This window comes from Populus alba, chromosome 1 (assembly GCF_005239225.2).
Source record: "Populus alba chromosome 1, ASM523922v2, whole genome shotgun sequence".
Taxonomy (NCBI): Eukaryota; Viridiplantae; Streptophyta; class Magnoliopsida; order Malpighiales; family Salicaceae; genus Populus; species Populus alba.
In genome coordinates, this window is record NC_133284.1 from 27,459,371 (window position 1) to 27,474,716 (window position 15,346).

Sequence of the window (15,346 nt, forward strand, 5' to 3'; positions counted from 1 at the left end):
TTTCAGCAATTTTGTGATGAATCCGGGATTGAACACCAACTTATAGCACCTTACACTCCATAAAAAATCATAACCCAATTTTTGACCATTTTATTTTAATTATTATTATTATTTTATTTATTGAAAAGGATAAAAAAAATGATGAAAAAAATAATAATGATGGAAAAATAAGTAAAATGAAATAAATGAAGAATGAATTAAAATTTGGGTTAAGGGCAACATGATTGGAAGTTTTGGGGTTTAATTAAACTTTGGAATTAATCTAATTAAGCTTGGAATTAATTTAATTAATCCAATTAAGGGTTTAATTGGAGAATTGATAAATTTTTAGACTTAATTGAGCTTGGAATTAATTTAATTAATCCAATCAAGGGTTTAATTGGAGAATTGATTAAGTTTGGAGACTTAATTAAGCTTGAAATTAATTTAATTAATCCAATCAAGGGTTTAATTGGAGAATTGATAAGTTTTGTGAATTAATTAAGCTTGGAATTAATTTAATTAATCCAATTAGGGGCTTAATTAGAGAATTGATAAGTTTTAGAGTTAATTGGACTTTGGATTTAATTAAATTAATGAAATCAGGGACTTAATTGAAGAAATAACAAAGTTTGGGGTTAATTGGGGCCACAATTGTAACAGATTAAAGTCCAAGAACTAACTTGTAAAAGGCGCCGAAATGCAGGAGCAATTACAGTTTAAACCAGGGGCTTAATTATAAAATTTTCAGAACTTCACGGGCCAAAACGCAAATGGCCACCTCATATACCAAAACGACGTCGTTTGAAAGAACACTGTTCATCTTCTTGTTCTTTAACCAGAGGTCATTTCCAGCAATAATGGGCAGTAATCATCCGCTCACCTCAGTTATGGACGTTTTAATGTTGTCGTCTTTCTACATGCCGTCCGTTACCACCCGCCGAGTTCTATATAAACAGAGGAGCACCGAAAAACAGAGGTTGGTGAGAGAGAGAGAGAGGGACAAACGAAACCCGAAGAGAGAAACACAAACATACCAACCAAAATTTTAAGTGTTTTTTAGAACCCCATTCCATAAGTGAACCTTTCCCTCACCAATACCGGACTAAAACAACGAAAACAGAAACAAACCGAGAAAGAGTAGAGAGAATTTGAAAAACAGAGCACGGGGATAATTTTTCAGACGAGGGCAGAGGAAACAAAGGACAGTAAGGCAGAGGTCGAAGGAGGAATTCTAGCTTACTATTGACGAACGACACCACTGATCGTCACCCGACACGCTGACACTCCGGCGAAGCAACCTGCAACAAGGTAGGCTTCCTCTGTTTTCTTTGTTTTTTAACTTTCGAAAGTTCAGTGCATTTAGCACTGTGCGAAGGTAATTAATTACCTTCGCACAACGCCATGCACGCATGAAACTAGTTCACGAGTGTTGTGGCCCAGCCAGGTCACTGGCTTGGGCCAGTGATCGAGCTGGGTCTAGCCCAGCCCATGTGGGCTGCGCTAGGCCCAACCCCAAAAATAATAAAAAATAAATAGAAAAATAGAAAAATATGTGTATGCATAAATAAAAATAATATAAATTTACTGGTTTATTCACCAACGCCAGAGTCGGGAATAAAATACTGGCTTAAATTTATATTATTTTTATTTGTTATATTTTATTTTATTTAGCAAGAAAAAATAAAACAAATAAAAAATATATGTCCATGTATGAAAAATAAAATTTATTTTATTGGTTTATTCACTGACGCCAGAGTCAGGAATAAAAACACTAGTTTAATTATATTTTTGTTTTTTATTTAACTACATTGTTGTAACCCATTTTTGGGTCCCCACAAAAAAATAATAAATACAAAAAAAAAAAACCAGAGAAAGCTCAAAGCGGTGCCGTTTTGAAACGGCACCATCATCTTCTTCCCCTGGACGCGCAGAGAACAGGGGAGAAGAAATTTTTTTTTTCTTTTCGCCTACTTTCTTTCCCGGCTTTGGCGCAATAAGACGCCCACAATTCACCCACTTGCCTGGCGTTGTTATCCGTTGAAGGTAGTGGAGGGGGCGGCCAACAGTAGCCGCCCCAACACGTTCTCCCTCCCCTGTTTTCCTATAAATACAGGGGAGGGCTGCTGAAAAAACAAAAAAGAGAAAAAACCGAGAGAGGGAGAACAGAAGAGGGAATAGAAGAGAAGAGAAGGGAGAGACAGAGAGAGGAAAGCAGGAGAGAAGGCAGAGAAGAGAAAGGAAGAAGCAGAGAAGAAAACAGAAAAATACAGAGGAGAGAGAGAGAGAAGGAAAACCGCCGGCCACCGCGAACCGCCAACACCACCCTTCCGCATCAGCTGCTGCCAGCATCAACACCGTTCCAGGTAACTTTCTCCACTGTCATTTTTTTTTTGCTTCGGCTGTGCACAGTAACTGGCTAATTAATTCACAGGTTACTGTGTGCACAGTAACCCCGGTTACTATGCACGCTAATTAATTCTCTGGTTATTGTGCACACAGTAACCTGGTTACTATGTGCACAGTAACCAGCCCATGCATTTGGGCCATGTTTGGCCCAACCCATGCAATTGGGCCTGATCCGGCCCATTTAAAAAAAAGAAAAAAAGGAAAAAATATTATTGTTTTAAAAAATATTTATGATGTTCCCATTTTTTATTTATGTTATTTTTATTAATATCGGGTAGTATTTTTATGTCGTAAAAATACAAATCGGGTATTAAAATACCCGGTTTTTTTGTCACAAACTTTCAAAAATACAAAAAAATAAAAAAAAAAACATTTTTGTGCATACGGCCAAGTGTCTCAAATCTAAAATATCATATCATATTTTTCATATGTCAAAAAACAATATTTTAGCATGCATTTTGGCTTTAATAACCAGTTTATTAAAGTCAAGAGAACATTGGCCAAAATTTCAAAAAACAACAAAATATTTTATTTTGTTTGATTTTAGTATCAGGGATTATGAATTTATACGTAAATCGTATTCCTGATATTAAAAAGATATTTTCTTTTGACGGCTTCGAATAGTTAGTTTTTTACCCGATAAAGATAAGGATCTCCTTACAGGAGGACTTTTCTTAAACCGTAAACGAACCAACAATTCAAAAACCACAACACGATTTTAGATTTTATCAGACATTAAAACAATGCAGCCTACCTTAGGTAGGGCGTAGTTGGGGTGCTAATACCTTCCCTTTACGCAACCAGTCTCCGTACCCGATCTCTAAAGACCAGTTAAGGTTCCTAGTAACCAGAATACTAGGTGGCGACTCCCAGTCCATATTTTCACTTGTAGAGACAAGAATTCCTTGTCTCTCCTTATTTTTCCAGGAATAAATTATTCCGATTTTTCCTTGAGGGTGGACGATCGCCGCGCCGCCGCACACGTGCGACAGAATGGCGACTCTACTGGGGACCTTGTGGACTAAGCTTTGTTTTTGTCTGATTATTGTGTTTTTTGTTGTGGTTTGCGTGTTTATTTTTAAATATGGATTTCCTTTATTTTTTTTTCGTACGCGCTTTAATTTCTGTACATATTTTTCAAAGCATACACAAGCCTTTAAGTTAAGTGGGGAATTAACGATCTGCCCTATGACTATTGGTCGGGTTCAGATGCGTGAAACACCCAACTCATATCTGAGAGCCTGCTTGGTAATGGTGGGCATACGTGCCTTAATTGTTCTTTGCAACGCCCCCATACTGCCTTTACGAAGGACGTCACTGGGCAGATATGAGACCCTTTTGAGACCAGGTAGAAAACCTATTCATGAATAGACCCTGTCTTTAGTTTGTATGCGCTATCTTTCTTTACAGAATATGTCATACAAAAAAAAAAAAAATCATGTCATCCCTCGAAGGGCAAGTTTATCATATAAATTACATGTTCATACATTTAACATGCATACATGTCAGATTGAAATATAGGTCCTCAAAAAGTCTACAACACTCGACTTCGAGCAAGAAACATGGAAGATGAAGAGCGTGCTCAACGTGAGGCCTATTTGCACTACGAGTTGGAGTCTCTGAAAATAAGTGTGGCTCACCTCACTAGCTTACTCAAGCAAACACTAAGAAATACCTCTGATGAAGGTCCTTTTAATCAACCCATCACCTTTGATCCGGCTCTTACTACAGTTCAGCCTGAGGAAAGAATGAGCGAACATGGTCAAGAACCTCAGCAAAATCCAACATTTGTGCAGTCAACGACACCTGCACCATCCCCAACAGTCGTGAAGGCATCTGCTAATGAGTCCCACAAAGCTAAGTCAGCTGATAACATTGATCAAGCTAAGATAGAGGCGCTGGAAGCCAGACTCAAAGCCATTGAAGGGATAGACTTATATGACCCGGTACGGGCAGCAGAGATGTGTTTGGTCCCAAATGTGGTTGTCCCAAAGAAATTTCGTGTTCCTGAATTCATCAAATACAGTGGAACACAATGCCCCATGACTCATCTCAGGTCCTACTGCAATAAAATGGCTGAGGTAGTACATGATGAAAAACTACTAATGCACTTTTTCCAAGACAGTTTAAGTGGGGCAACTTTAAGTTGGTACATGAGATTGGATAGCACAAAAATTCGCAACTGGAAAAATCTTGTGGATGCTTTCATCAAGCAATACAAGTACAACATGGACATTGCACCCGACAGAACCAGTTTGTCCAATATAGAGAAAAAGGATAAAGAAAGCATAAGGGAATATGCGCAAAGATGGCGAGAATTAGCTGCGCAAGTACATCCCCCACTTCTGGACAAAGAGATGGTCTCTTTATTTGCCAACACACTCAAAGCACCATATTACGAACATATGATGGGTAGTTCAGCCCAACAATTCACTGATGCCGTGATAGTGTGTGAACGCATAGAGCAAGGTGTCAAGAGTGGTAGAATTTCTGCACCAACCGAGAAAAGATGCTTCAAAAGAAAAGAGGTTCACCATGTTGAAGATGGCTACATGGGTAAAAATAATACATCCTAAAATTACCATACTCCATCCCAAATTGCCAACATCCAAAAACCTAAACCCCAAAACTTTCAAGTCAAAAGCCAAATTGGAAATTTCCAAAGGGTTCAAGAACAACTGCCTCCACTACCGTTACCCCTGAATGAGATGTATCAAAAGCTATTGAGCATTGGGAAAATAGCTCCAGAACCTCTAACACCTCTGCAGCCACCTTATCCTAATTGGTACAAGCCAGAACTCAAATGTGAATACCATGCCGGTATTACTGGGCATAGCATCTATACCTGCAACGCCTTCAAGAGAAAGCTTCTGCAATTAATCAAGGCTGGTTGGATAGAGTTGGAAGACACCCCCAATGTGAATACGAACCCGCTGTCTAATCATGCTTGAAGCATATTAGGATGAAATGTTTGGGGAATTGGAAAGCATCAATGGTCCAGCATGATAGCTTGAATTTTTGACCGTGGTGTTGTTCCGCATTGTCTTTGAGTCCTCTACACAGAGCTTTTGAGAGGAGTTTAGCCTATGAACAGATTCGCCAAAATAGAGGAATGAAGCCTACCTTGTTATTGCCTTTTGTTAATGCTTTTGAACAAGACTTTCTTTGTTAATGAGCTTCTCTTGTGAAATAAGATCATGTGTTTTCTTGTGTTCACATCACACTCTTCTTTGTTGTTATTCCATGTAAATAACATTTTGAGCGCAACTTTGCTCACAACACTACAACATGAAGAATCCTTTGGTGTTCCTTTTTTCCAAACCCATACATTAATCTCATATGTTTTCAAGGATATATTTTTGGGACCTCCAAAGTGAGTACAAAAACAAAAATCGTGTTGATATTTGTCCAAAACAAATGCATTTTGAAAATTCAAGTGATTCCTTAAATAGGTACACATATACTTAGAAAACTTGAAAGAAAAAAGACAAATAAAGACAAACAACACTATGAGGTGACTCAAAAGCTGAGTTTTATTTGACTGAATAAATCACTTTGCATACGCGCATGAAAGCAACACCTATCGATCCTCAATGCATGAGTTTGAGATAAGGAAAGGCCATCTTTGATAATCCTTTCACAAAGCTAAAAAAATCCTTTACAGTCCCATTTTGAGCCTAGTACAGTTTTTTGGAAATAACCTTGACTAGGATCACACCCCACACTGGGGGGCAAAATAAGAGAGTTTGTTGTTTTTACCAGCCAGACAAAGCAGTGAAGATGGGTGCTGGAATTGATCATGTAATGTTTCATCTTTCATTATCATCCAAATGAAACAGTGAAGATAAATACTACGTTTGGTTAAAAGATTTGAGCTTCTCATAAAAACAACTAATATGATTGTGCTCAACGAAACAAAAACAAAGAAAACAAAGAGAAAAGCCCAAACCCGACACTGGGGGGCAAGACAACTCATTTTGAAAAAAACAAATCCAAAAGACAAAGGGTCAGGAAACAAGCACAAGTGATCCCTAGTCGTGAAATCCCTTAAATACCCTTTGAGCCTGCAACATATCCTTTTCTTTGTAACCAATAACTAAAGCCTACATTACATACCTGATAAAGCCCTTTCTGATCAAAGGCAAGTAATCTGGATCGGTATGCAGTGCTTTCTCGTGCTAGTCAAATCATTATTCATGCAAATAAAATAAATGCTTTGAATCAATTCGGTTCTCAATAACCCTCAAATTGAAATTTAAACCTTTCGTGACCAACCAGATGTCACTTCATCTTTAAACCAAAAGCAAAAAGCTTTCATCACTTCAAGAAACCTGTCCATAGGAATCGCTTGAATTTTTTAAAACAAGTTTATTTTGAACCAATATCAAAATCATTTTTGTGATTGGAATAACTTTGAAGTTCCAAAAATTTTGCATGAAAACATTTCATTCTACAAAAAACCCAAACTTACTTTCACATATCCTCACCCCAAACTAAACCCAAGTTGAACACTTGGGGGGCATGATCAAGCTGGGGGACAATCAAAAACACATGGTAGGGCTGTCTCCATGATTCCTTTTCTAAGGAAAATGTCGGGCAAAATTGGCAACTCTTGAGATAAAGGGTGAAGGACAAAGATGTATGATGACATCAAACCCTTCCTAGAGGTCAAGATCACAATGTGTAACCCGAGTAAGCAAACGTGGAAAAGCCATCGAAGTTTACTACCAACACTACAACTTTTGAGAGAAAACAAAGACACCATGAAGAAATGGGGGCCTATATTTCTCAGGTAAGTATACATGCATATCAATCATAATGCATTTGCTTTTCAACATTGACGATCATTGTTTCAACATCAACTTTTGGGTAGTGCGTTTTATAACCCTACCTCCCTTTGAGTGCGCCTATGAGCCCTCACCCCTTTGGTAGTGCATTTTCTAACCCTACCTCCTTTTGAGTGCGCCTTTGAGCCCTTATCTCCATTTTGAGTGCGCCTTTGAGCCCTCATCCCTTTGGTAGTGCGTTTTCTAACCCTACCTCCATTTTGAGTGCGCCTTTGAGCCCTCACCTCCATTTTGAGTGCGCCTTTGAGCCCTCATCCCTTTGGTAGTGCGTTTTCTAACCCTACCTCCGTTTGAGTGCGCCTTTGAGCCCTCACCTCCATTTGAGTGCGCCTTTGAGCTCTCACCTCCATTTTGAGTGCGCCTTTGAGCCCTCATCCCTTGGGTAGTGCGTTTTCTAACCCTACCTCCCTTTGAGTGCGCCTTTAAGCCCTCACCTCCATTTTAAGTGCGCCTTTGAGCCCTCATCCCTTGAGTAGTGCGTTTTCTAACCCTACCTCCCTTTGAGTGCGCCTTTGAGCCCTCAACTCCTTTGGTAGTGCCTTTTTCTAACCCTACCTCTTTTCAAGTGTGCCTTTAAACCCTCACCATCCAATTCTTCATATTTTTTCCATCTGGGTAGGTCACCCATTACAATGAGACCATTCTTTACTTTTATGTTTGGGCAGGTAGCCCATGAAAATAGACCAATGTCAGCGTAAGTGTGTGGGCTGGTTGCCCCTGAAAATAGACCACCTTAAGTATGTGTTGGGCAGCTCGCCCGTGAAAATATACCATCTTAAAAAACAAAGGGTTTTGAACACAGGATTTTGGTCCTGGTTAGAGGGGATTGCCGAAAAGAATCTCAGTCTATCCCAACCACACACAGGTTTTTTTGGTTCTAGTTAGAGGGGATTGCCGACAGGAATCTCAGTCTATCCCAACCACACACAGGTTTTTGGTTCTGGTTAGAGGGGATTGTCGAAAGGAATCTCAGTCTATCCCAACCACACACAGGTTTTTGGTTCTGGTTAGAGGGGATTGTCGAAAGGAATCTCAGTCTATCCCAACCACACATAGGATTTTGGTTCTGGTTAGAGGGGTTTGGCGAAAGGAATCTCAATCTATCCTAACCACACACACATAATATTTTAGGTTCTGGTTAAAGGGGATTGGCGAAAGGAATCTCAGTTTAGCCCAACCACACACAGGACTTTGGGTCCGGTTGAAGTTTAGGTCAATCAAATGTTGAGACGACCAGTTTCGGAAGACCAATTTTATTTTTATCTTTACAACACTTACTATGCACAAATCTTTACTCCGTAAGCATTGTAAAGAGGGGGGCAACTATTGTAACCCATTTTTGGGTCCCCACAAAAAAATAATAATAATAAAAAAAAAACTAGAGAAAGCTCAAAGCGGTGCCGTTTTGAAACGACACCATCGTCTTCTTCCCCTGGACGCGCAGAGAACAGGGGAGAAGAAATTTTTTTTTTTTCTTTTCGCCTACTTTCTTTCCCGGCTTTGGCGCAATAAGATGCCCACAATTCACCCACTTGCCTGGCGTTGTTATCTGTTGAAGGTAGTGGAGGGGGCGGCCAACAATAGCCGCCCCAACACGTTCTCCCTCCCCTGTTTTCCTATAAATACAGGGGAGGGCTGCTGAAAAAACAAAAAAGAGAAAAAACCGAGAGAGGGAGAACAGAAGAGGGAATAGAAGAGAAGAGAAGGGAGAGACAGAGAGAGGAAAGCAGGAGAGAAGGCAGAGAAGAGAAAGGAAGAAGCAGAGAAGAAAACAGAAAAATACAGAGGAGAGAGAGAGAGAAGGAAAACCGCCGGCCACCGCGAACCGCCAGCACCGCCACCACCACCCCTGCCGCATCAGCTGCTGCCAGCATCAACACCGTTCCAGGTAACTTTCTCCACTGTCATTTTTTTACGTTCTGCAGCAGATGAAAATTAATTAGCTAGTTACTGTGCTGTGCACAGTAACTGGCTAATTAATTCACGGGTTACTGTGTGCACAGTAACCCGGTTACTATGCACGCTAATTAATTCTCTGGTTACTGTGCACACAGTAACCCCATTACTATGTGCACAGTAACCAGCCCATGCATTTGGGCCATGTTCGGCCCAGCCCATGTAAAAGGGCCAGGTTTGGCCCAGCCCGTGCAATTGGGCCTGATCCGGCCCATTTAAAAAAAAAGAAAAAAAGGAAAAAATATTATTGTTTTAAAAAATATTTATGATGTTCCCATTTTTTATTTATGTTATTTTTATTAATATCGGGTAGTATTTTTATGTCGTAAAAATACAAATCGGGTATTAAAATACCCGGTTTTTTTGTCACAAACTTTCAAAAATACAAAAAAAAAAAAAAAAAACATTTTTGTGCATACGACCAAGTGTCTCAAATCTAAAATATCATATCGTATTTTTCATATGTCAAAAAACAATATTTTAGCATGCATTTTGGCTTTAATAACCAGTTTATTAAAGTCAAGAGAACATTGGCCAAAATCTCAAAAAACAACAAAATATTTTATTTTGTTTGATTTTAGTATCAGGGATTATCAATTTATACGTAAATCGTATTCCTGATATTAAAAAGATATTTTCTTTTGACGGCTTCGAATAGTTAGTTTTTTACCCGATAAAGATAAGGATCTCCTTACAGGAGGACTTTTCTTAAACCGTAAACGAACCAACAATTCAAAAACCACAACACGATTTTAGATTTTATCAGACATTAAAACAATGCAGCCTACCTTAGGTAGGGCGTAGTTGGGGTGCTAATACCTTCCCTTTACGCAACCAGTCTCCGTACCCGATCTCTAAAGACCAGTTAAGGTTCCTAGTAACCAGAATACTAGGTGGCGACTCCTAGTCCATATTTTCACTTGTAGAGACAAGAATTCCTTGTCTCTCCTTATTTTGCCAGGAATAAATTATTCCGATTTTTCCTTAAGGGTGGACGATCGCCGTGCCGCCGCACACGTGCGACATACATAAGAAATAAAAAAAATAAGTGAATGCGTAATAAGATGAATTTAGTTTATTTTTTTATTCACTAGCGTTAAAGTCATGAATAAAAAAATATTGATCTAAATTTATTTTATAGCTACGTAATAGTTACCAACGCCAGAGTTGGAATTATCCGTAGTTGAATATTCACTGGCGCCAGAGTCAGAAATATTGTGAATAAACAATCAGAGCATAAACCAATAAAAATTTAGTAATTTAAGACAAAACAAGCAATGCAGTTTCCCTTAGGCAGAACGTTTAAGGGGTGATAATATCTTTTCTTTTACGTAACCAGTCCCGAACCATAGAATCTCTGTTGACCAGTTAGAGTTCCTAGTGACCATAATACTAGGTGGCGACTCAATTAGACAAGATATATATTTTTTAAAAGAACAAGATGCCGAAAATCTGTCATTTTTCCATAATCGAGAATTATTTTTAGGGCCACCGCGATGTTGGGTGCGACAAATGGTATGAGTGAAAGAAAAAAAGGAGCATTATGGAAATGACTAGATTCATGTTGAATGAAAAAGAGCTGCCGAAAAAACCATGGGCTGAAGCTGCAAACACGTTGGTGTATTTGCTTAACAGAATGCCAACTAGTGCGTTGCAGAAAAGAACTTCATTTGAAGCTTGGTTTGGATACAAACCAGACTTCTAACATTTAAAAAAATTTGGTCGCCCTTGTTTCACATATGTGCCACAAGTTAAAAGAGACAAATTGGATAAGGAGGCTGAATCATGAGTGTTCATTGGATACAACAATCCATCAAAAGCTTACAGAATCTTCCAACCTCAAAATAGAAAAATTCTAGTAAGTAAAGATGTTAACTTCATGGAAGATAAATAATGGAAATTGGAGGAACCAAAAGAGAAGTAGGAATCCTCAAAAGAGAAGCAAGAATCTTCAACTTGGGAGATTATTAATGACCCGTATTGATGATGAGCCGGTCAAAGGTACAAGATCCTTATATGAGATTTATAAAAGTAGCAATATTGCTATTTGTGAGCATGTAGAATTTAAAAGGTAGTGAAGAAAAAATAATGGATTAAAATAATGAAAAGGGAACTTAGAATGATTGAAAAGAATGATACCTAGGTGCTGATGGAAAAACCTTTACATAAAAAGGCTATAGGAATCAAAAGGGTTTATAGAACCAAACAAAATACAGATGGTTATATAAACAAATACAAAGTTAGATTAGTTGTGAAGGGCTATACTCAAGTGTTTAGAGTGGATTTCTTAAAAACTTTTGTGCCTGTAGCAAGACTTGATACAATCAGATTGCTACTTGCATTGTCTGCATAAAAGGATTGGAAATTGTATCAGTTAGATGTAAAATATGCTTTCTTAGGATATTAGCAAGAGGAGATTTTCATAGAAAAACCACATGGTTTTGAAGTCAAAGGGAAAGAAAAGAAGGTCTATCTGTTAAAGAAGGCATTATATGGCCTTAAACAGGCTCCTAGAGCATGGTATAACAGAATTGATGAGCATCTACATAAACTTGGCTTTGTCAAAAGTCCAAGTGAGGCCACATTGTATGTAAAAGAAACTAATGAAAACTGTAATAGGAAGTGATAAGACACTAATAGAAGAGTTAATGGCTAAAATGTTCAATATATTTGAGATGACAGACCTTGGTTTGGTGTCTTACTTCCTTAAAATGGAGGTAAAACAAAGCAATGATGGAATCTTCATATATCAGAAGAAGTATGCTAAGAAGATCCTGAAAAAGTTTTACATAGAGAACTGCAAAAGCACAAGCACTCCTATGAATCTAAAGGAAAAATTCAGTAAGAATGATGGAATAAACAAAGTAAATGAAGGTCAATATAGAAGCTTAATTGGGTGTTTGATGTATCTTACATCAACAAGACCTGATTTTGCATTTGCTGTAAGTTTGCTCTCATAGTTCATGCATTGTGCAAGTGAATTACATTTTCAAGGTGCAAAAAAGATTATGAGATATATCAAGGGTATATAAAATTCTCTCATTTTCAATTTTTTTTGCTTTATAACTATTCTAAAAATAACTGGGCAGGATCTTTAGATAATATGAAAAGCACTTCGAGCTATTATTTTATCTTCCTATTAGGCATGTTCTCTTGGTTTTAAAGGAAGCTAGATGTGGTTGCTCAAAGCACAAATGAGGCTGAATATATAGCAACTACTATTGTTGTAAATTAAGCAATTTGGATAACAAAAAGACTTGCAGATTTGCACACGAGTCAACTTGAGCCAACACAAATTTATATTGACAATCAAGCTGTATTTTTTTTGCAAATAATCCTATTTTTTATGGCAGGACTAAGCACTTTAAAATCAAGTTAAATTTTTTAAGAGAAGTTCAGGAAGAAGAAGTTACTTTGCTTTATTGTAGAACCAATGACCAGATTGCAGACGTTTTGGCTAAAACTCTTTCAAAAGCAAGTTTTGAAGAACTAAGAAGTAAACTAAGTGTCTGTAGTAGTTAAGACAAGGAGGAGTGTTGAAAGAATGCCTTAAAAGTTGTAGAAGATCAGGAGATTTTGTTGTTGAAGGTCTCTACTTGAAGACCAAGTCTTTAAAAATAAATCTGATTGTCTTTGATTTGTTTATCATGTAATTTTCAAAATTAATAATCTTTGTTTCTAACTAAAACTCCATATTTAAGAGTGTTCTGCAATCAATAAAATCATTTTCCTTATTTTCGTTCATTCTGCTATTATTTATGTTCATGTTCTGCATTTACTTTAAAACAATTAACACATGTAAACATCCTGATCCAACTCAAAATTCTGAAAGTTTCACCTCCTTATTTCATAAAGTGTAAAGCAACTACACAACATCAAATAAATCTTTCAAGAATAAATAAGAAGATGGTTATAGATTCTATCTCTAGAAACCAAGGAATGAATAGCTTCCTCAAATCTTTATATTCTTTGTTGCATGTGTGTGGCGTCGCAACGATCATCCACTCTCATAGGTATCTATATCTGAAAAATATAGAGAAATAAGGAATTCTTAATTCTTGTCTTTTGTCAATGGAAAATTTGAATGAGAGTCTCCACCTAATATTTTGGTCACTAAGAACCCTAACTGATCTCAAAAATTGGGCACGAGGATTGGTTGCGTAAAGAAATGGTATTAACACCCCAAATACCATTGTGGCTGGTAGGAGGAATGTGCATAATAAATCACATGTGCTTGAGGATGGTGCTTCCAAGGACTTTGAATTAACTTTCTCTCAAAAAGATATGGATCATGGGATGGAGAGGCCAAAAGCATCAAAACCGGCTGCTACTCGTTTATTTCAAGATGAGGCTTTTAGTACTTTTGTTGCTGAATTTGATAGCAATAAGCTCAGCCCAAGAGTTAGTAATGACAAAGAAGGAAAGGAAGAAGCACTAGAGGCTGAAATAGAGAGGCTTAAAGAGCAGCTGAAGCAGGTAAACTCTGAGAAGGCTGAAATAACTTTGAAATTTGAAAAGCTATCTGCCATTTGTCGATCTCAGAGACAGGAGATACAGGAGCTCAAGCAAACACTAGCTGCAAGAACTCCTTCACCGAATAAATATCAAGCCTCGTCTAGAATTCAACCATCTGCAAGTCCTCCGGTATTATTTTCATTGATGTTTTCACCATTGTAGTTGTTATAGAGATCCATTTGTCTTCTTGTTTTTACAATATTTAATCTCATCCCAGCAAGAAAAATCTGACTGGAGTACCCCAAGCCCAGAGTCAAAGTCATGGCAAGCATTTGCAGATGATAACAAGTCACGGCAGAAGCCTGTTTCAAAAGGCAACAGTCCACAGTCTGTTAGAACCAGAAACGCACACCAGAATAAGCAGGCTGCTGAATTAACATCTAATATTGATTCGTGGGGTTTTGGATCAGAGAGTTTTACAGCTGTTCCTGCTGCCAGCTCTCAAATTTCAGGATCTAATACTGAAGTGCACTCAGGTGGGTCAAAGATTATGGAGAGCCAGCCAGCTACTCAACCTGCTGGATGGGCTGGTTTCTAGCTCAAGTCATTTGTGAAGCTATATAAGAAGGTATACTTACATTAGAACCATTATGTTTTTCCTTAAGAGATAAATATAGGGAAAAGTGAGAAATATATGGCTTTCTGGGCTTGTTTGTTGTATTGAGTGCTTCTGTTTGTAGATTCACATTTTTCTATAAAGCATTTGAACATGTTCTCTGGATTAGAGGCAAACTACAAATATATACTTTTCTGCATGTCTCAATTGTTGGGTGAAAAATGTTCTTCTTGTCAGTTCTTTTGTTGCTTGCCGTTGTTGCTATTGTTTGGCCTGTTGCAAGCTGTCAGATTTTATTTTTACTCTTTCGTGTGCAAAATGGGATTGCTTCAGTTATGAGACTGAATATGCAGAGGAAGGATTAACCTCTTCGAGTGGCTTTGGCCGATAGTTCCTTGTGGTCATAACCTAGGTTTGCATTTCAAGTTAATGAAGTTGCATGGTGGGAAGTTCACTACTAAAAACAGGTGCCATTAGCATCAGAATTTAGCAACGGATAATTCCGTTGCTAAATTCAGTAACGGATTTGCAACGGATTATACATATATTATTTTTTTAATATTAGCAACGGACTTTAGCAACGGATAATCCGTTGCAAAATTTATGTTGAATTTAGCAACGGATTTTCCGTTGCTAATTGAAAAAAAAAAAATAATATAAAACTAAAATTATATAGACCGTTGATTACATTAAATCCGGACCGTTTATTTCAATCTCTCGATCCCCGCCCCACACCGAACAGATCCAAAAAAACCAAAATGTACATTCACTCTTCCACTCTTCCACTCTTCCAACGATCCTTCGAACAAAATCATCGATCCATCACCCTCATAAAAAATCACCATAACTGTTCAACAGATCCGAAACTGTTCATCTTCTTCTCCTTCGTGTTCATCATCTTCTTCTCCTTCATTTTAAACCAACAAAAACAGAGACCCATGACAACATCGCACCAGACCCATCATCATCACCATCGAACATCCTGTTTTGCCCCTTCTCTGTAAACGGGTTAGGTTTTGCACTGTTTTCTTCAATAGCTCAGGTAATTAATTTATGGTTTTTGTTTTCTTTGTTGCAATTTAAG

The 15,346-nt window shown here is 37.8% G+C and overlaps 1 protein-coding gene across 2 annotated transcripts; it reads left to right on the forward strand.

The window, feature by feature from the left end:
• Positions 1-13,383: 13,383 nt before the first annotated feature.
• Positions 13,384-14,618, forward strand: LOC118045612 (uncharacterized). Of its 2 annotated transcripts, XM_073412811.1 has the most exons (3): positions 13,384-13,835; positions 13,924-14,274; positions 14,596-14,618. In XM_073412811.1, the coding sequence occupies exons 1-2, from the start codon at positions 13,476-13,478 to the stop codon at positions 14,242-14,244; spliced, it is 681 nt and encodes a 226-aa protein (XP_073268912.1). In that variant the 5' UTR covers positions 13,384-13,475; the 3' UTR covers positions 14,245-14,274; positions 14,596-14,618. The 2 variants fall into 2 exon arrangements, with proteins under 2 accessions (XP_073268912.1, XP_034910176.1); XM_035054285.2 differs by lacking the exon at positions 14,596-14,618 and having other exon boundaries at positions 13,924-14,498.
• Positions 14,619-15,346: the final 728 nt, after the last annotated feature.